The following is a 21,977-nucleotide window of genomic DNA, read 5'->3' on the forward strand; positions in this document are numbered from 1 at the left end:
AGAATTATTTAATACTTTACTATCAGAATATAAACGAAAATAAAATAAAAAAGTCTTTGACCTGACCCGGATTTGAACTCTGAATCATCGGTTCGTGGTCAGAAACTCTACGCACTGCACTATGGAGATATGTTCGATTAATATTCAATACTAGAATTTATAGGACTAAATTAATAAAAAATATAGGATCTTCTTCCTATGCGCAGTAGTGAACGCAACGGGTATCGGCAGCCAGACGGGCCGCATGCTGTTCCAGAGAGCATAGTAAAAGATATATCAAAGAGCCAGACGTCTTAAAATACTTTCTCGAAAACGTTGCTAGCTCTTAGACTAATATGTTATATGTTCATCTGTTATCGTAGCAATGTACAAAAAGACCCTTTGATTACTTTTGAATGTGTAAAAAGTGGGGTTAAATATCAAAATACTAAAAAAATGTCAAAAGATGTTAAAATCCAGACGTTTTAACCAGTGACAACAACTTACAGGGTGGTCCGAACTGTATTACGGAAACTTTGGTAGAATACTATTCTGCAGATAAAAATAAGTAACAAGTTCGTAGAAATGTATGTCTAAAAATGCTTAGTTTCGGAGATACAGGGTGTATAAATTTCATTTTTATTTCGATTTTTTTCAAATAATAGAGAACAACGACCTACGGTCGAATCGGCCGCTTCTGGCACGTATATGTAGACGTAAAGAATCTTTTACGTGTAAAAATATAACAAATGCGCATGCGTACGTAAACGTTTAGGTGTTTGTAGGCTCTGCCGTTGTTATTCTCTATTATTTGAAGTAACGTCAATATTTGGATAAAAATTGGTATCAGGGAGTTGTTTTGACATAAGAAATTTGATTTTGATACCAATATGATTCCTATTTGTAGGGGACGCCATCTACATGTGTTTTAATTGTTTTGAAGAGTAATAACTTTTCGTCCGTACCTGTATAAAACTACTGAGTGAAAAAATACATTTCCGTGATTTTTTACCTCAAAAATGTCTCTTGGTAAAAAGCTCTATGAGCAACCATTCTCTAGATTTTTAGAATGGAAATAGTCAATACATGTAATTATTGACAAAAAATAAACATGTTGAGTAGATAGTTATTTATGATAAATTTGTTAGTTTTTTATTTTTTTTTAATTAATCATAAATTTTTCTTCGAAAAAATGATTATTAGTCGACTTGTTTAATTTATGTCAATAATGACAATAATTTCGATTCCAAATATCTCGAGAACCATACTCGTAGCGATTTTTACCAAGAGATTTTTTCGGTAAAAAACGTCGTAAATGTATATTTGTTTTACTCAGTAGTTTTATACAGGTACGGACAAAAAGTTATTACTTTTCAAACCAGTTAAAAATATGTAAGTGGCGCCCTTTACAAGTAGGAGTCATATTGACATCAAAATATCAGTCAAAAAACTCCCAGATACCAATTTTCATCTAAATATTGACGTTACTTCAGAAATTATTTGGAAAAAATTGAAATAAAAATGAAACTTCTACACCCTGTATCTCCGAAACTACGCATTTTAGGACATACATTTATACGAACTTTTTTACTTATTTTGATCTGCGGAATATGCTGCCGAAGTTTCCGGAACAAAAGTTAAACTAGTATGTTCAAAGTTATTTAAAAAAAAAATTATGTGAATCTCTATTTTCATTCTTTTATTTCAGTATTTTGAGCAAGACGATCCTGACCTCTACCTGTCAAAAATAAAATATTTGCTGGATAATAATATCGACGATATTGAAACAGAGCTTTATTTCATTGAAGAGGAATATGACGATACGGGACAGTTAATAAAAACAGTAAGTTTTTTAAATATTTCCTTAATATTTTGTTGCATAACTTTAAAACTTTTAGGTCGAGTTGATACCAAATGGTTGTCAAATTAGAGTGACTGATACCAGCAAGTTGCAGTATTTGGACGCTTTAGCTCAGTACAAATTAGCTACAAAAGTTAAGGACGAACTTGAGGCTTTTCTTAAAGGATTGAACGAGTTGATTCCCGACAATCTTTTGAGCATATTTGACGAGAATGAGTTGGAAGTAAGTATTTCTTGCAAAGCAGTGGCGTGTTAATCATAGAAACTAAATAAACGCAACTTTCCTTAGAGATTTCTTAAGGTGCGTCCCGACATTGCTCGTGATCCTGCTCGCGCTCTTGCTTCTGATTGTGCTCGCGTTGCTTGCGCTTTTTAATAGCGGCTGCTATTGCGGTCATTATTGCAAAACGAAGAACACAAAGGAAAAAAAGCGGTGTTGGATGTCTAATAACTTGAAAAGTAGACCCCAGCACAGTGAAATTAACTTCTACGCGATTAACAGACAGAATGTTTTTTAATAAATTTTATCGCATGTCCGCTACTGATTGTGAAAGACTTATTAACTTAGTTGGTCCCCGTGTAGAAAGAAAAATTACAACTTTTAGGAAGTGTATTCCGGTTAAAGAAAGAGATTAGCCATAACATTAAGATTGCTTGCAACCGGAGACTCACATACCAGTTTGGGTTATTTATTCAAAGTTTCCAAGCAAAAAATTTCAAAAATAGTACCGAAATATAAATGCATATGGCAAAATATAAATAAAGTTCTCAAAGATCAGATTACGATAAATAGGCAATATAAATATAGAGTTATATTTTATTAAAGGTATATTTTATATTATTAATTCAATAACAACACACAAATATTTGTAAATCTGAACAAAAAAAAATGAGAAAAATCATGGTAGTATCATCATACTGCAGCAAATACCAAGTCCTATGAGTGACACCAAACTAAAAACTAAACAAACAACGCAAACAGCTCGAGCGCTTCGAACCGCCGCCGCCGCGCCGTAAAGTGTACTCGCATGGCTCCGAAGCTTCTCTTTGATGTACCGCGACAGAGCCGAACAGTCGAAACAGGCATTTTATGTGATCGCAAGCCCGTGGAGCACCACGAGCGTCGTGAACATCTCGCTTCGACTGTTTGCCACGTTTCTCGTGTTTCATGTGTTCGTTCGACCTGCTCGCGAGCCATGTGGACGCACCTTTACATATTTCATAAAAGCGTACATTTATTCCCCAAATAAGAAAATATTTATTTTATCCCATCTGGCCAAGCATTGTAAATAAAAAATGTATAAAAACATTTTATTTAACTTAGATTTAATTGGATCAATCTTAACACATTTTACTATGTATACAAGGTGTCCCAATATTCCGTGGACATAGAACTAATATTTTTTTAGAATATTTTTGGAATCAAAATAAGTTCATTGGTCACAATAAGTGCTTCGTTTGTCCGCTAGAGGATATCAACCTTCCGTTATTATATTAAAAACCGTTATTCCAATTTGAATGAGATTTTGGGTGTCTATGTTTTGGCAAGTGCTGACATTTGGCTTTCACAAAAATCAAGAAAAAGTACTGCAAGGGTAAAACCTACACCAACCCCTTCAGAAATTTTAGTATACATTTTTTCCAACTCTACCGACGACACATTTTCTTTTCGTAAAATGGTCCCTCTATTATTTACTACATATTTTGTCTCTTGTAAAAAACTCTACATCGCATAGTTTTTGGAGAATTTATTTTTCCAAAGCAAACCTACAAAATATACAAGGATTTCCAATATTCCGTAGATATAGATCAACTACGAATTTTTTGGATTAAAATAAGTTAATTGTGCATAATTTACCTTTATACAAAAGTGTTTCGTTTGTCCGTTAGAGGGCATCAATCAAAAATAATCACGAACGTTAATTAATTTAAAAATTATATTTTTTTTAAGCTTTTTATGAAGCTTATTGTCAAATAAAATTTGCGATACTAACATAAAATTTCATATTTTCGCCAACTAGATTATTAGAGCAATATAGATTTTATGCGCCTCCATAACTTAATGTGACAAAAAACATTTTTTAGAAGTCAGGTTTGGAAAAATAGTTTTTCCCCAAAAAGTATGCACGGTGGCGTTTTTTTATAAGAGACATAAAATGTAGTAAATACTAGAGGGGCCATTTTACGAAAAGAAAATCGGCCTTCAATGGAGGTGGAAAATATTTATACTAAAAATTATTTAGTGTTGGGGGTAATTTTCACCCTTCCCGTACTTTTTCTTGATTTTTGTGAAAGTTAAATGTTAGAGCACTTAACAAAACATAGATACCCAAAAACTTATTCGAATCGTAATAGCCGGTTCTTAAAATATCTGAAAATATGTGCCTAATTTTCTAAAGTTAGATGCCTTCTAGCGGACAAACGAAGCATACTTGTATACTAAGGGCTGGCAAAGGTTAGTCTTGGGTCGAGATTTCCGTATGTAAGAAGCGTACAATGCGTTTATAATGTACTGAACAAAGAGAGGACAGTAAACACGTTGCCAAACATGAAATAAACCGAGAAACTGTGCACATTGCTAAGAGACGTGGAAGGGGATATAGCAGGTTTCTCGCAGTTGACCGGTCGACCCAATCAGTACCTCTGTCAGCAGGTGGATGACACTTCTTATGGGAGAACTGGAAATGGTTGAAAACTTGACTACAAGCGATTTTCTAGGAATCTTCCTTACCGATAAATTATTGACAAGAGTGACAGATAAAACCTTGACATTCTTTCAGTATAACTGTTCATCTCTTTTTCTTTCTAAAGTGTGCGTTGAAAGGAGACAAAAACAATTTTTTGCAACCCATAAATTGTTATTCGAACACCACTTTTCTCCTTGTCGTGTCGTTGACGTTGACTTGTCGCCATTTTATTTCTTTTGTTTATACGCTGCAGTTTGCTTTGTAAATTGAATACATAAATTATTTAGGCAAATATAGGTTTTTGATAAAACTCCTTGGACTAACGTGTAGGTAAGTGTTGATAAATAAGTTTTTTTTCATCTTAACATGCTCATTGTCATTCTCCTGATTTAGGTGACAGAAAAGGATCATCAAATGAAATTGAATTTTATATTTTTTCATCCCAGGACCGATAATAAAATATATATTTTATGGATACCTTCCTAAATATCAACGAGATGAGCCATCGGAAGAAAGGGACCATAGTACAAAACAGAAAGGTGATCTTTTTTCTTTCCACTTAGGATATTGAAATTATTATATACTGTAGTCGTGTTTGGCATTATGCTCTTAGAAATATAGGTAAACAAAGAAGAACAGATATAAAGCATCCCAGAGGAAAAGAGAGGCAATACCTGTACTCTCTCTCTGATATTTGTGAAAGTTACGGCAAAGTATTGTTGTAAATGTCATCTTTTTAATCGACCTGAAAACTTCGAGCAAAAAGATGACACTTTCAACAAAACCCTGACAGATATCAGAGACGATACAGGTTTTTCCTCTCTTTTTCCCTGGAATACTTTTAATTTATTATTCTTTGTTTATCTAGATTTCTCAGAGCACTATGAACGAACTCAGCTTGTATGTTTGAAATAATCGTCCAGTTGGCTTCAAAATGATGATCGATGACATTTCCTATATAATTTTACTTTCAAAATTATGATATATATCGTCATTTCTAAGCCATCTATGACGCCATTTTTTTCAGTTTTGTTATAATTAATTTTGTCTCTTGATCTACTTGTAACATTATTTTTTAATTTTATTAATTTATTGTGGTGAAATTAATTTCTGTTGTATATTTGATATTGATATTAAACATATTTTTAAAAAATGGTGTATTTTTTGTGTTTTTATCTATGTCATAATTAAAAATAAATAAAGAATTAAAATTTTTTATTTTTTTTAAACTTCCCGCCATGCGTGACAATCTAGTCCGTAGTTCCTACAAGCGATATTGGGGGCGCTAGTAGCAGTAGACTTGTCAACAGTGTCAAATTTAAACGTCAATTTCACTTTCCAATATTTAGCAAGGCGCTCGCACTTCTCCTTGTGTATGTGTTTTGTGTCTGTCAGTATCTTAGGAAGTTCAGGGAAAGGTGTACATCATGTGTCCAGCTTCACGATATAATTACGTCTCGTGATACTTTATTTGTTTATTTATCAACGAGTCGTTGTAATTTTCCCTATAACTTGAAAAATTTTAAGTGCAAGTTAGGAACACTTGCATTTTTGGTAAAAATAAGTGGAATTGAGTTGGTGTTCAACAGTGGTCGCGCTATTAGAACTGTGAATTCAAAAATCGATATCTCGAAATCTATTAGAAATAATTGATTGTAGTTTTTTTCAAAAATTTGCTTAATAGTTCTGCTGTATTTTCTTCGTAGATAGTATGTGAAAATCTTTATCAATAAAAAAATTACACGATTGCTGAAAATTACCATGCTCTAAAAGAAAATGGATGGGTTTTTTACAATTTTTTAATGAAAAAAACAATTTAACAACTTAATTATGGAATTTTTCTTACGTAAACATATTGTAAAAGATGCGATCTTCAAAATAAAAAAGTTTTAATATCTAAAGTGGTTCTTGAGTTATGGCGTGTTATGTGTTAAAGAATTAAGTTTTTAAATTATCGCCATTCCTGGCGTTTCTTGTACTTTCTAAAAAATGACACCCTAACGATATCCTTATAACTCCATTTCAGATGCTTAGAAACATGTCTAATGATTATATCTAGGTATCTTTTCGAAAATAAAAGTTTTTGTAAAAATAAGCGGTTTGTGATCGTGATTTTACTTTACTTGATAGAGAAAGGCGTACCGGCAACGCCGCAACAGGACACCGTCGCATTTCTCTCACTCCGACTTAATAAAATCCCTATGCGATTTACTTCCACACATATAAATACCGACCCAAAAGTAACAGTTGCCAGCACGGTAGAGGTAAATTGTGTCTAAGAAACTGAACTTATTTTGATTCCAAAAATATTTAGTAGCTCTATGTCCACGAAATATTGGGACGCTCTGTAGAAAGTGCTTCCTAAAATTCCCTATTGCTTCTTTTTAAATGATCATCATGAAGGTATATAATTAAACACGAATTTCTATAAGTTTCTTCTGGCATAATGACCATGCATAACTAGGGATTGCAAATTTACCGACTTCAATTTATCAGTAAACGATAACTCAAAACCTTGAATTAGCAGTTTACCGGTATTTACCGTTTTTTCTCTATCAAATATTGCATTTTTGTTTTCAGTAATTGGGCAATAACCATAGACATCGACACTCGATACTTAAAGTTGTGCTCTGATTTGTTACCTTAGCATCCCTACATTTTAAAGCAAAATCTGTTATAAACTGGTTTGAATTTTCGCAACTAACTGCTCCACAGCAACTTTTATTGGTTGCAAGTCTTCGATCAAAAATTATAACATGTTTTTTTCAGCAATAATAAAAATTAGTAATATTTAGCCGTGCATAACCTATCTAACGTCCCTATGGGCCTTTCAGCTGCTGCTGTGCGGCACGGGCCAGTACAGCGCCGCCGACCTGCGCGCGCACCACGTACTCAACGGCGACTCCGTGGAGTTCCGCAGGGTGGTGGGCTGGTTCTGGGCCGCCGTGGGCAACTTCACGCAGGAGGAGCTGGCCAGGCTGCTGCAGTTTGTCACGGGGTGTTCGCAGCTGCCCGCGGGCGGTTTCGCGGAGCTGACGCCGAGGTTCCAGATTACGGCTGCGCCTACGTTCGGCAATTTACCGACTGCGCATACGTGGTAAGTTCTAAATAATAGTTTATTATTTAAATTAAAAAAAATATATATAATTTAAAAAGATGTTTTTTTTTATAAATTACCAATGTTACCGTAATATTGGCGGTAATATTACCGATTTGTAAATTACCGGTAATTTTACATCACTAGTCATACCAAAGTTTATGGCACGAATGGTTGTCGTCTCAGCACATTCAGTGATGAGGCGTTCTGGTGTTTCCCTATTTTCCCCACAGAATCTGCATTCGTTGTTGTTTTTGAGCTTCAATCTGCTGAGGTGTTCATGGAGGAGACAGTATTCTGTTAAAAACTCAATGACGATCTGAAGATTGTTCTTACTAAATCAAGGAATATTTTTCATTTTTCTCGGTCGTTAGTCACAAACCAATGGTGCAGATTTTGTTGCATGAATTATTTCTTAATTTTTTTCAAAATACCCTCGTAAGAATACTCATCGGCAAAAGTCTTGCACCCCCCAGATAAATTTATTTCTTTGCATAGCATATTGTTGTGGCTATGTGTACAAATACCTTAATATGTGTCTACAAAAAATAGGTTATAAAAGCAATGAAAGAAAACCTTATCGATGGAATGTGTATGGTTTTGCTATTTGCGGTCAAATTTTGTTTCTCAGTTCGAGTTCAATCTTGTAGTAGTGTTGTGAAAGGCGACAAAAATGCCAGGGCACGAAATTCTGTCTTCGATAGGGCCCGAATTATCGCTTTGTATGACGAAGGTCTCAGCAGGCATCAAATTGCTGATCGTTTATATTTAGTACGAAGTACTGTAAGCCGAATTATACAACAGTATATAGACACCGGAAATGTAAGATCTCGTCCTAGATTGGGCCGTACAAGAATAATGACTGACAGGATCGCTACTTGGCTCAATTTGCCAGAAGAAATCGGTCAGTTCCAATTCGAGAGCTACGATCTCAGTTTCAACGAACTTACCACCGAGTGATATCAAGCCGAACCATTTCCAGGCGACTTTCTAACGCTGGATTGCGACGTAGACGTCCACTGCGAGTCCCTCTATTTACTTTATAGCATAGGCAAATGAGGATACAGTAGGCTAGGGAATACCAGAACTGGTTATTACCTCAGTGGTGAAACGTAATTTTCACTGACGAAACCAGGATAGGTTTGATCAGTGATGACTATCGTCAGCGAGTGTAGAGGGAAGCAGCATCGCTTGCTCCTTATCAAGGAGGAACTGAGATGTTCTGGGGTGGCATCATGTACAATAGGCGAACAGAGCACATTCATATTCCTGAGGTGATGAACGCCCATTTGTATATGGAAACTGTAATCAGACCAATAATTTATCCACTGCGGTGAAGAAATCGGCAATAATTTTATTCTCATGGATGATAACGCTTGTCCTCACAGAGCTAGGATGGTCCAGGAAGCATTACATGAAGGGGAAATAACTCGTCTGGACTGGCCTCCATTCTCCCCCGACATGAATTCTATTGAACATGTCTGGGACTACATCACCAGAGCTGTATTTCGCAGAAATAACCCATTAAGAAATCGCCAGGAGTTGATCATTGCCGCTCAAGAGGAATGGCAGAACTTACCTCAAGAAACCATAAACAACCTTATAGTTGGGATTAGAGATGAGCAGAAAATCGCAAACTGCGATTTAATCGCAGCGATTGTAAATTCGCAATCGCAACCTGTGATTCCTTTCCATAGCAAACTGCGACTTGCGATTGAAACATATATCTGCCGATTTTGGATTTTTAGGCAACCAATATTACAACAGTTGCGATTTGCAATCGCAGTGGGCACGCGAACGAAGAGCTGCGAACGAAAATCACAGCATTGCGATTTTCGTTCGCACCGGCGTTGCATCGACACGGCACTGAGAAGCCGAACGATGAGCTGCGAACGAAAATCGCAATATTGCGATTCTCGTACGCCCCGGCCGGCGGCGGCGCGTCTTCAACATGGCAGTGGACAGGCGAACGAGGAGCCTGAACGAAAATCGCAGCTCATCCCAGCATTGCGATTGCGATTTTCGTTGGCACCGGCGCGGCATCGGGATTGGGCACACCAACGAAGAGCGGCATTGCGATTTTCGTTCGCAGCTCTCAACACATCGGCCTAGACTAGATCTCAAAATCACATTCGCAATCAGGGCCCCGTAATTTTTATGAAGCGTTGGAAAATAGGCTTATATATGTTTATTTACCGCATAATATATATAATTTATTAGTTTTAAATTTTGATAATAGTTTTAGATTTATAATATAATTATGGATTGAGAAGGTTAAAAAATTTTTGTTTTCAGTTATGACTAATTATAGTTACAGTTGCTCCCAGGTAATGATTCAGGTAAAATATATATAAGGACAGTTTTGGATTCAAATTATAAAAAATTATCTATTTTTATCCTTTATTTACTAGAAGATATAGAGCACGGAAAAGAAACAGCCCTTTTTATTTATTATATTTTGTTATATATTATATTATTATAAACATTTTTATAACAATCCATAATATAATATAATTTTCTGAATACCTATACTAACAGTTGTGGATCGGCTGCTATGTTAGTTTAAATACATTCTTTACAATCAGTTTTTTCATTTTAGAGAAATTTTAAATATAATAAAATGTGATATTGTCCTTTTATTTATCTAAAAGTTCGAAAGTTTGCACTTGAACTGGACTTTGACTGGTATCAAAGCCGTCGGCGTCGGCTTCTTTTGAGTTACATATAAAGAAAATGTTTTTAAAAGAAAACAAGATAAAATAAACAGCTTTTTTTCTAGTTATCTGAATTAAGGTTGGCGGCAACCTTTTTTATAATAAATTTTTCGTTAGTATACCTACTGTCTAAAAGCACATTCGAATATTTTGAACATTTTATGTATTTTTAATTTCCCTTTTAAATTTATTCGGTCTGTTCTAATCAAAAATGTTTAAAAAAAGGAAACTAAGTTATTAGTGGATTTTTTTTTTGGTAGGTAATTGATGAAAATTTTAAGTGCAATATGTGTGCAGCAAAAATATCATAAAAAACACGCACTACAAATTTTAAAAGGCACATGGTATCGAAACACCCAACAGTTTCTTTGTAAGTTTTTATTAAAAAAAAATATTCCGCTATTTATTCTGTTTTTTATTAGAAATGTTGGGATTGAGCTTCCCAGATTACAGCGTACCAATTTAAAAATATCAAAATCGCAATCGCAGGTTACAGTCGCAGCGATTTATAAATCACAATCGCAGTTTCAACTGCGATTGGAAAATCGCAGTTTTGCTCATCTCTAGTTGGGATGCCCCGACGGCTTGATGCACTCATAACAAATCGAGGAGGCAATACTTTATATTAGTAACCTTAATTTTGTCAGAATTTATTATTTATTTATTTATTTTCTCTTTTTTATCAAACATTTTTCTGTATGGAATTTACATTTTTTTGTATTTTGGCAAAATATATTATTAAACTTGGTGAAAGTTTTTCCTTTTTTGTGTTATTTTTTAACATAACTTTAGCATCTATTGATTTCCACGAAAAATTAGTTTGAAATGTAATTTTTTTAATAAAATAGTACGGGGGTGCAAGACTTTTGTCGATGAGTTTATATACTTACTTTTATAATATATAATTTTATTTTTAGTTTCAATCAGCTTTGCCTCCCAGACTACGATTCATACGAGCAATTCGAGAAAGCGCTGCTTCTAGCGATCAGCGAAGGAACCGAAGGGTTTGGAATGGTATAGCCTCTAGTTTTGGTTCCGTATATTTTAATTAAACATTTTAAACTAGACGCAACCAATTTAGCCCTACGATTTTTCAAACTGTTATAATCAAAACAAGCATATATTAATCTTAAACTTTTTAAAGACATTTAGTTTTATAGCAATCTTGATAAGTAAATCCGAAGCTTTAAAAACATTTAAGTATATTTAGAGTAATTTAGCGTAAGAATCACAGAACGTTTGGTTTTGCACAAGCAGCAAACGAAAATGGTTAATAGGAAGCAAATAAAATGATTTTTTTCCACAGCAACTGTTAAAATTGCCTTATATGTATCAAAAATAGTAGATAAAATAGTACTTTAACCGCCAGGGTAGATTAAATGCAAAAAAAGCAGTGCAAAGAAATTTAACGACATCTTCTGGGTTTAAAATTTGTGACTTTTTCGATTTGTAACCGCTACATGACTGCTTCAAGAAAGTTATGAGTTTGCTATATCTACAAAGTTTAGATGTTACTATACTACTACGGAAATTTAAACGGTATAGCTTATCCTTAACCTTGAAATATCAATGTTTTCATTGACCAGTATTGTACTTTTTAGCATTGCATATCGCAATAGTACGACCATAAACTGGACGGTTGCATTTTCTTTGATTTTTCAGAAAAATATGCTAAAAGTATGTTTTCACTTGATCTTTCTTCTCGCACGTTTTTTAATTGTTTCCATTTTTTAAAATTTTTGTATTCCTTTTCATAAGTTATTCGGCATTTAAATAGAAGTTGTTTGGATATGGCGTTTGTCTCCTCAGCCTGAATATCTGTTGCTAATTTACTTATTTCGTTTTGAGCCATTTCTGGCTCCAATTCAATCAGCAATCGACACGAAAGAGAATTAAAAAATATTGACTCAAATCTGACAACTAAAGAGACAGCTTTATTTATTTGTCAAATTACATAGAAACCATAGACAAACAAATAAAAAGAGACTGACAAATCTCATGGTAAAGAATGGGACCGCGTTCCCGTAGCGCAACTCAGAATAACAATTTTGAAACCAATTAGCAGGACCATGGCAGGACGTACGTCTTTATTGCTATCTTTCTTTATTATGTGTGCTTTATATGAAATAGAAAGAGATAGGTATAAAACGTATCGCAAGACATTATCGCACATTCTGGCTGGCGGAAATTTTAAATTAGCCATTATTAGTAGCAGATATGATTAGTTGTATTCTTTCATTCTGAAACTGAAAATTTTCACTTAAACTGATTTATTCCCTATACCACGTAAAGGGAACGTGGTGTAGGGAAATCAGTTTAAGTGAAAATTTGCAGTTTCTTTCAGAACGAAAGAATACTACTAGTATAAGGGAAATTATAAAAAAAGCAAAAATTGTACTGTTTTATAAACATATTTATTTATACATAAAAATAAATAAACTTTTTATAATATAATATCAAAAAATAACAGTGTTTATTCCACCAATTTTTACATGCAGAAGAACTGACTGTTGCAGGAAACGATCGGCCAATTTTTTTAAGGGCATTAAAAATCTCATTTTCGAAAAAACTGCCTAATTGCAATAAAAAAGTGAATATTCAAGCAAAGAAGACTTTACGAGAATCATGATCCTGAACCATTTTCAAGACCAGTTTTAATCCTAAAACAAAAGTAAAATAGGTATATTAATAAAGTTTCTGGTTACTATAAACCAGCTATAAACTACCTACCCATAAAATGAAAAAAATTAATTGTATTAATTTGTTATGTTAAGAGAGGTTCGAAATATTTTTGACACTACCTACTACTTCTACTTTTTTCCTTATAAGATGATAAATATAACTACTTACTTTTACCGGGTGTCTTTAACATATCTATCAGAGAAAGGGGGCACCAATACATATAAAAAATAGATGATACTGGCTCCTGCAGCAAATAAAATAAATAGTATAACCTAAAATTATAAGTAACAAAATATAAATACCTATATGGAACAAAGGACTTTGTTCCCTATCCATATTCATAAGTCAATAAAATGGAGAATTTAGAAAAAAAGGTAAATCACCAAAAGAAAAATTAACAAACATGACGAATTGTCATGATGCTGTCATCTTGGTTGTCATGATAACGAAAACGAAAAGCGATTGTTCTAATTTCTATTTAGAAATTACGTTTTATATGACTGCTTCTTTCTCTCTTGTTATATTAGAATGAGATAGTGGGCCCAATAGACGCAATGCGCAGATCAACATAAATAGAACGAAATTTTGCGTTCTGAGTTGCGCTACGGGAACGTTGTCCCTCTCTTTGCCATTTAATTTGCCGATATGTATTATACGATCGAAAAAAAAACGGCGTCAGAGTTGCCTTGAAAATGTTGATCGCTGTTATTTTATATCCCCAAATTATCTGGTTAATGCCATTGTTTTAAAGAACTTAGTCAGAGAGTACTTTAAATTCGATTATTACGTTGCTACCTTGATAAATATTGAATATTTCTCATTTTTATCATGAACATGAAATATTTTTATTTGTATTCACTATTCAAAGTATTGCGTTATTACGTACCAACATAAATAATGCATTGTTATTTGCGTCAATTTTAAATTATATTAAACTATTCTTATAGCCTATTTCAGTATCTGTTCGTTTTTCCTGCAACTATATTATACTATAGATTACTTATGCGTTAGTGGCAATTAAGATGATAAACATTTAATTAGTTTTGTTAATTATACCCCATTAAAACTCGTGTTATTCCGTTTGAGGAATCTTGTTTTTCAGTATATTGTTAGGCGAATATTTTATTAAATACCAGTTAAATTTATTATTGTTTCATAAGTGTTTTTTATTTTTTGTTGGTGTGCTATTTTGCAATCTTTCCTGTAATTACATATACAGGATGTCCCACTAAGAATAGCTCTCGGCTGTATCTCGGAAAGTATTAGCCGTAGGGCTTACGGAAAAAAATATTTATAACTAAAGGGGCTATGAGAAATGACTGGAAATTATTTTCAAGTTTGTAAAATGGCCGCTAGGGGGCGCAACTGCTATGGAAAATAAGAAAATAGCATATTTACAGAATTTTGCCTAGATACTGGGTACTATAAATAATAGCCTCATAATCTTCAGTAAATTTTGGATTTTTTTTGTGAGAGCCATTTTCCCCTATCTACCAAAATAAAGTGGTGGGGGAAGGTTAGATCTGTTTTTATTTGAATATTAATAACTCTGGACTGGATGGTCGGAATCCAACAAGCGAAGGCTCGTTTAAAAGAGCGTTTCTTACTCTATATTGTACCATATAAACAATGATAATAAGCTTTGGAACGTAGACGCTAGGGGGCGTTGTCTTACAATTTAACAAACATTGCGCGTTTTTTCCAAAAAATTAAATGCAATAGTATATGTAATTTTATCTGATAGTAAAGAGTAGTAAAAGCTTAAAAAGTACCGCATCTTGATATCTTCTTTCAAACCGAAGATATTAGCAAAATTATAATAAATACCAAAAAATAAGCCCTTAATTACCTACCTAATTTTTACAACACGGTATCAGTAGCCCTCTTGATTATGCCCATTCTAATAAAAAAATAAGATAGAAACAATTAGTTTATTTTAAAAACGACGAAATACCATAATACCAGATGTGTTAATATCTAATAATTAAGATATTAATAACAGTGACCAAGAAACGATGATTCAGTGAAGTCATGGTAGGCTTTGGAAAAAAGTTGCTTTTGACGTTATAGTATAAATGTCAAATTGTTATTAAATCAACATTTTGATAGTCTTAGCAGCGTTTTTTATCTTTTAATTGCTTTTACAAAATGGCTTTATTATTTGAAGTAGTTGAAGTTGTTGACATTTAGAAAAAGCAATAAAAAGATAAAAGACTATCAACAGCCCTCTAGCGGCCGTTTTACAAACTTGATAATAATTTCCAGCAATTTCTCATAGCCTCTTTAGTTATAAATATTTTTTTTTCCGTAGGCCCTACAGCTAAGCTAATAATTTCCGAGATACAGCCGAGAGCTATTCTTAGTGGTACACCCTGTACAGTATGTCCGAAGAATAACTTATTTTTAAAAAAAGCATTCTTTATAAAAAAATGTTTGTTCTAAAATGAAAGGTTAATCCTGTTTATACTTTTCCAAATTTTCAACCGTTTTAGAAAAAAAATATGAAGATATAGGTGAATTTTTTCCCGAAACTCAAAACGCCTTCCTATGGTAATATTATTTTTAGGTTTTTATTCTTTGATTAAATGGTAATTTTAATTACGGCCATATTTTTCTTGTTTTAATACATTAAATAAGCACAAAATTTATTTAGTGCGATAAGTTGTGTGGTCCTTTAACATTAAAAAAAAAGAAATATATGTCGCTCTCGAATTTGGGACACCTTGTCCACAAATAAATTTAATGAATAATTAGTATACAGTTCATATCAAATAAACTTTTAGTCACGTGATTAAGCTTGACCGGCACGGTGTTTCCCACTTTTGCATACTTTCTTTTAATCAAAATATTTTATTAAACAAAAATAAATCAATTATAAATAAATCGCTTTCCCGTTCAAAATATTCTAATAAAGTTGCGGTGAGTTTTTTACGGCTATTAACCTATCTTGTACACGTAAAAGAGGTTCAAAAAAGAACAATGTTCGACTGCAAGGTCTGCTAGTAAATTTTTAAGATTAAAATATCACAACACAGCTCATTTAAACCAAAAACTCTCAATACAAAACTAAAGTGTCAAAACGAATGACAGTGTCAATAAATAAATAAATAAATATGGCAACTTGACATTTTTTAGAGCAAAGCTACCACCTGAATCTCCAGCGGGATATTTAAATTCCAATTAGTCAGCCCGGCGCCGAATATGTCCATGGTTGGCAACAATGAATTTAAAAATCGCACCCTCGATTACCTAACTAAAAGTTTAATGGGTATCAAGAATATATACCGGATGTTGCTACTTTTAAATATGTATTACACCTGAGAAATTATAAAAACACCATTTTATTTGCTTCCTATTAACTTGATTATTTTATTAGTATTTGTATTAGTTTCATGTATTCTGTATTGTAAATGTGATATTCACAACTTTTGTACTTAACGTTTCAGCATCTCATTTTTTTTATTATTTATACTCATTAAGGTACATATTTCCTTTTTTTAATTATACATAAATCAAGTAATATATTATTAATTTTGCATATGACTCATTCACTTTGATGTTTGTACTAATTATGATCTCGTTATATTATAGGAGTCTTATGCATTTTACTGTGGTATTTTTGAATTACTCTTTTTTTCATAAAAATGAGAAGAGGCCCAAATTTTATCTTTATAAGCCGTTTATGCAGATATATAGGGTGGGTCTCTCATAAGACGTGGGCGCTACAAGGAGAACTACAATGTGTATTGAAATTAAATTTTCGAAAAAATGTAGGTTAATTGAAATATACTGGGTGTTCTATTCGAAATCAGACTACTTTGCCTTTAATCAAATGTTAAACGTTAATTTTGTGTCACCCTGTATAACTTTTCAGATCAAGTTTTAATATGGCTTAAAATTCCGTATGATCAAAAAAAAACGGCGTCCAGTTCGCTGGGAAATGGCGATCGATGACATATGCCATATAAATTGACAGCGATCTTTATTTCATAGCCATCGCTAACGCCGTTTTTTCTCGATCATACGGTACAATGGTTAATTTACATATTAGGCTATACATAGCAAAATCTTATTTAAATGTTTTCTTCATTTTTAGAAAATTTTAACATTTCAGAAACCTGACATTTTACTCATATGCTTTTCTAGTGAAACTGACCTTTATTTTTTTCTTAGAATCCGAAAATCCTTTAATATATGGGTGTTCCATTATAATAAACCCAATTCTGATGTGTAACTTTTTTGGGAGCAGCCTATAGAACTTTATAATTATAAAAAAATGCTCTTAATTAACCTACATATGCTCACAAAATTTCATTTTAATACAAACTGTCGTTGTCATTGGAGCCTCCGCCTCGTATGAGAGACGCCACCCTGTATTGTTTGTCTTCTAAATCTTAGTTTTTTAAACAAATAAACCGAAATTTATTGTTCGTTTATATTTAAATTTTGACATTAGTAATTATTTGTCTTATAGGCTGTCTACATGATTTAAAAAAAAAGCATATCAGACATGAAAATCATTTTTGATTAGCTCTACAAAAGCGTTTAAGAATGTTTGTTTCGTTTTTTGTTCCTATAACTTTCTAAGATTTCATTTTTCCTATGTTTTTATCTTTAATTTTATGTATTTAGAATGTTTTCTTTCATGTTAATTTGTACTGATTTATTTCTAAACAAACCGTGGCCATTAAATAGAAAACTGTAGTAACATTTTCATACCTGTGATTTTGTAACATAATTATCCTTTTCTAAAAATAACTATTTTGCACTTTTTATAGAAACTCTTTGCTGTTTGACATTTTTTTTATTAAAACAACAAATGAAGTTTAAAAATTAACATAGAACATAAAAGAAACTAGTATATGTATCATTCAGGTTTTTCAAATGGGTGTTAATGATATTGGTATAATAGTCTTAAACCCATTGAAAATTCTGACAAAACTGGTATAAATATCAATAATTTACATGCTAAAAACGTAAACAGCACCCAGCTTAAATAAGGATATAGATTTGTAAAAAATACTAGTCATTAGCTTTTATCAACCATATCCAGATGAGTTTTTATTATTTAATATACCGGGCGGTCCGAATTGTATTCGGGAAATTTCGCCAAGATATTTTACAGATAAAAATAAGTAAAAAAGACCGTATAAATGTATGTCCTAAAATGCTTCGTTTCGGAGATACAGGGTGTAGAAATTTAATTTTTATTTCGATTTTTTCCAAATAATTTCTGAACTAACGTCTTATACAGTTTTAAACAGGTACAGACGAAAAGTTATTACTCTTCAAACCAGTTAAAAAGTGTGTACGTGGCGCCACCTACAAGTAAGAGTCATATTGACATCGAAATCAAATTTCTCATGTCAAAAAATACCCAGACACCAATTTAAATTCAAATATTTACACTATTTCAGAAATTATTTGGAAAAAATCGAAATAAAATGAAACTTCTACACCCTGTATCTCCGAAACGAAGCCATTTTAGGACATAAAGGGTATAGCCGGATTAATATGGGATATCTGCCCCGCGCAGTGTCGAATCAAAATAATTCACCTAAATTTTTAACTCTTTAACTCAAACGGTTTTCGAGATTTTCAAAAAAAAATGTTTTTTCAATTTTATTTTTATAGTAAAATTCAAAATTAATTAATGATGATTTTTTTTCTAATTCTTAGAAGTCTAAGACATGAAAGAATAATTAAAATCTTCATTTATAACCTTCGTGAAATATTTCAGTCACTAAAAATCGTCAGAAAATGTCTTTTATACTCCTTTAAGCGGGGTTTCCACATGCAAGGATTACTGGCGCCAGTATTCGCCAGTTTTTGGCGCCACAATTAAATGGCGCCATTACCCGTTTCCACAGGTCTATAGTAAATTTAAAACTGGCATGTAATTACAGTCAGTTTTGAGATTTTAACACCTTGTTACGCTCTAGGGTGTAAGCATTCATAATACTTCCAATTTTGGCCTTTGCGGAATTTACATCAAAGTTGCTGAGAGAATCAGACATGACTCCAACAATTCTTCTTAGGCTTCATCCCTTTTATTTCGATCCTTATAATCACTTATTTTATTGTTCCATAAGCAAGGATGTTGTTCTTAGGCTTCCAAAAACTTTATTATTAATTCAGTAGACCACTTTTTTGAAACAAACGACATTTTTACGACTGGAGATGCTTGCTGTATTGTTTGCACACAAAACTGGCGCCAAAAAGTACAGGACCGTTGAACTTTAAGCGGGGTTTCCACATGCAAGGATTACTGGCGCCAGTGTTCGCCAGTTTATTGGCGCCACAATTAAATGGCGCCAATACCCGTTTCCACATGTCTATAATAAATTTTAAACTGGCATGTCATTACGGTCAGTTTTATGAGATTTTAAGACCTTGTTATGCTCGAGGATGTAAGCATTCATAATACTTCGAATTTTGGCCTTTGCGGAATTTACATCAAAGTTGCTGAGAGAATCAGACATGACTCCAACAATTCTTCTTAAGGCTTCATCCCTTTTATTTCGATCCTTATAATCACTTATTTTATTGTTCCACAAGCAAGGATGTTGTTCTTAGGCTTCCAAAAACTTTATTATTAATTCAGTAGACCACTTTTTTGAAACAAACGACATTTTTATGACTGGTATGTTGCTGTATTGTTTACAATAAAACTGGCGCCAAAAGTACAGGACCGTTGAACTTAAGCGGGGTTTCCACATGCAAGAGTTACTGGCGCCAGTGTTCGCCAGTTTATTGGCGCCATAATTAAATGGCGCCATTACCCGTTTCCACAGGTCTATAGTAAATTTAAAACTGGAATGTCATTACGTTCAGTTTTATGAGATTTTAACACCTTGTTATGCTCTAGGGTGTAAGCATTCCTAATAGTTCGAATTTTGGCTTTTGCGGAATTTACATCAAAGTTGCTGAGAGAATCAGACATGACACCAACAGTTCTTATTAAGGCTTCATCCCTTTTATTTCGGTTCTTATAATCACTTATTTTATTGTTCCATAAGCAAGGATGTTGTTCGTAGGCTTGCAGGAACTTTATTATTAATTCAGTAGACCACTTTTTTGAAACAAGCGATATTTTTACGACTGGAGATGCTCGCTGTATTGTTTACATACAAAACTGGCGCCAAAAAGTACAGGAGCGTTGAACTTTAAGCGGGGTTTCCACATGCAAGGATTACTGGCGCCAGTGTTCGCTTACTGGCGCCACAATTAAATGGCGCCATTACCTCCGTTTCCACAGGTCTATAGTAAATTTAAAACTGGCATGTAATTACGGTCAGTTTTATGAGATTTTAACACCTTGTTACGCTTTAGGGTGTAAGCATTCATAATACTTCCAATTTTGGCCTTTCCGGAATTTACATCAAAGTTGCTGAGAGAATCAGACATGACTCCAACAATTCTTCTTAAGGCTTCATCCCTTTTATTTCGGTCCTTATAATCACTTATTTTATTGTTCCATAAGCAAGGATGTTGTTCTTAGGCTTCCAAAAACTTTATTATTAATTCAGTAGGCCACTTTTTTGAAACAAACGACATTTTTACGACTGGAGATGCTTGCTGTATTGTTTACACACAAAACTGGCGCCAAAAAGTACAGGAGCGTTGAGCTTTACTGGCACATGAATTAGTGGCGCCACTAAACTTGCGCCAGTCGATTTTACAGGTTTCCACATACAATAAAACTGGCGCCAGTAATCCTTGCATGTGGAAACCCCGCTTTACACTCAGGAATTTTTTAGAATTTTTTGAAGTGGTGAAACATATGAAAAGAATTAAAAACTCAATTTTTTTTCTTAAATCTTCTCGAACTGATTTTTTTTATAATAATCTTTATGTTTATTTTTAACAAGAATGTATTTTTAATGAAAAAATATTTTCTACTCACTTTTTTAAACTAAACAAAAATATAAGTTAGTTAAAACAGAAGATTTTAGCAAAAAAAATAGTTTTTAATTTATTTTATATTGTTCCACCACTTCAAAAAATTCTAAAAAATTCCTGAGTGTAAAGAAGTATAAAATACATTTTCTGACGATGTTTAGTGAGTGACATACATATTTCACAAAGATTAAAAAAATAAAGATTTTAATTTTCTTTCCTCTGCCAAAAATCGGCTTTTCGTTTAAGAATCATGATTAGGGAATGCAATCCCGCAAATGCGGGAACCCTCTGAAATTCCGCGGGATCAAAGTTGCGGGATTTACCATGCGGGATTTGCGGGATCGACACATTACTACTGGCTAACCGAACCGATCTCGATCAAGGTCAAACCGCTTCGTTCCGGTTCCGAAGCGTCGATGCTCGGAACCCGGGTGATTCCCCTTACGGCTTGGCCATTAAAAATAAGTGAAACAAAAAGGTCAGTTGTTAGTTGTTAGATTTCTTTCTGGCGTATGTGCGTAAGTGAAGAAAAGCGTTTAACTAGACAGTTTCGTCAAATAAACTGCCGGACATAATTATCGGGACAAGCAAAATTTTAGGGTAAATTTAAAGTTGAATATCTCTTGAACCAAAAAAGATTTTGGGATGCGGTTTGGACCAGGTTCTAGATGCATCTATTGTGATTAAGATGCTATGTGATTTTCGAAAATATATTAGCAAATTCTCGTATACAGGGTGTTTTATAAGAGTGTGAAAATTTGGTCAAGAATCTTTTTTACCGCAAATTTACAATTTTTAAAAAATCAAAAATTTTACCAAGTACGACTAATCTGTATTGAAATTAGACAAAAAAAATTTGACCGGTCTTTTAATTTTTTTTTTGTTTTAAGGAAAATACGACGTTTTTTTCGAAAAATATCCATTTTTAGTCATGCGTATGGTTCTAAATGGTACAAAAAGCTTTGTACATTCTGCATATGCCAAAAAATTATTGATATAGAGTGTATCTAAAAGCAGATAACTAACACAAGTTAAAAAAAAACTTCAACATCAGA

The 21,977-nt window shown here is 33.1% G+C and overlaps 1 protein-coding gene across 2 annotated transcripts in view; it reads left to right on the plus strand.

Annotated features, from left to right (window-relative positions):
* Nucleotides 1-12,059, plus strand: part of LOC115888135 (apoptosis-resistant E3 ubiquitin protein ligase 1) — a 100,869-nt gene extending 88,810 nt beyond the window's left edge. Inside the window, exons 14-17 of one of the 2 annotated variants that reach the window (XM_030907722.1) lie at nt 1,688-1,822; nt 1,878-2,063; nt 7,353-7,624; nt 11,256-12,059. In XM_030907722.1, coding sequence (XP_030763582.1) covers nt 1,688-1,822; nt 1,878-2,063; nt 7,353-7,624; nt 11,256-11,358 — 696 coding nt within the window. In that variant the 3' untranslated portion in view covers nt 11,359-12,059. The remainder of the gene's footprint in view (nt 1-1,687; nt 1,823-1,877; nt 2,064-7,352; nt 7,625-11,255) is intronic. The other variant, XM_030907724.1, reaches the window with a different exon arrangement.
* Nucleotides 12,060-21,977: the final 9,918 nt, after the last annotated feature.

This window comes from Sitophilus oryzae, unplaced genomic scaffold, assembly GCF_002938485.1.
Source record: "Sitophilus oryzae breed Bouriz unplaced genomic scaffold, Soryzae_2.0 scaffold_684_pilon_pilon, whole genome shotgun sequence".
Taxonomy (NCBI): Eukaryota; Metazoa; Arthropoda; class Insecta; order Coleoptera; family Curculionidae; genus Sitophilus; species Sitophilus oryzae.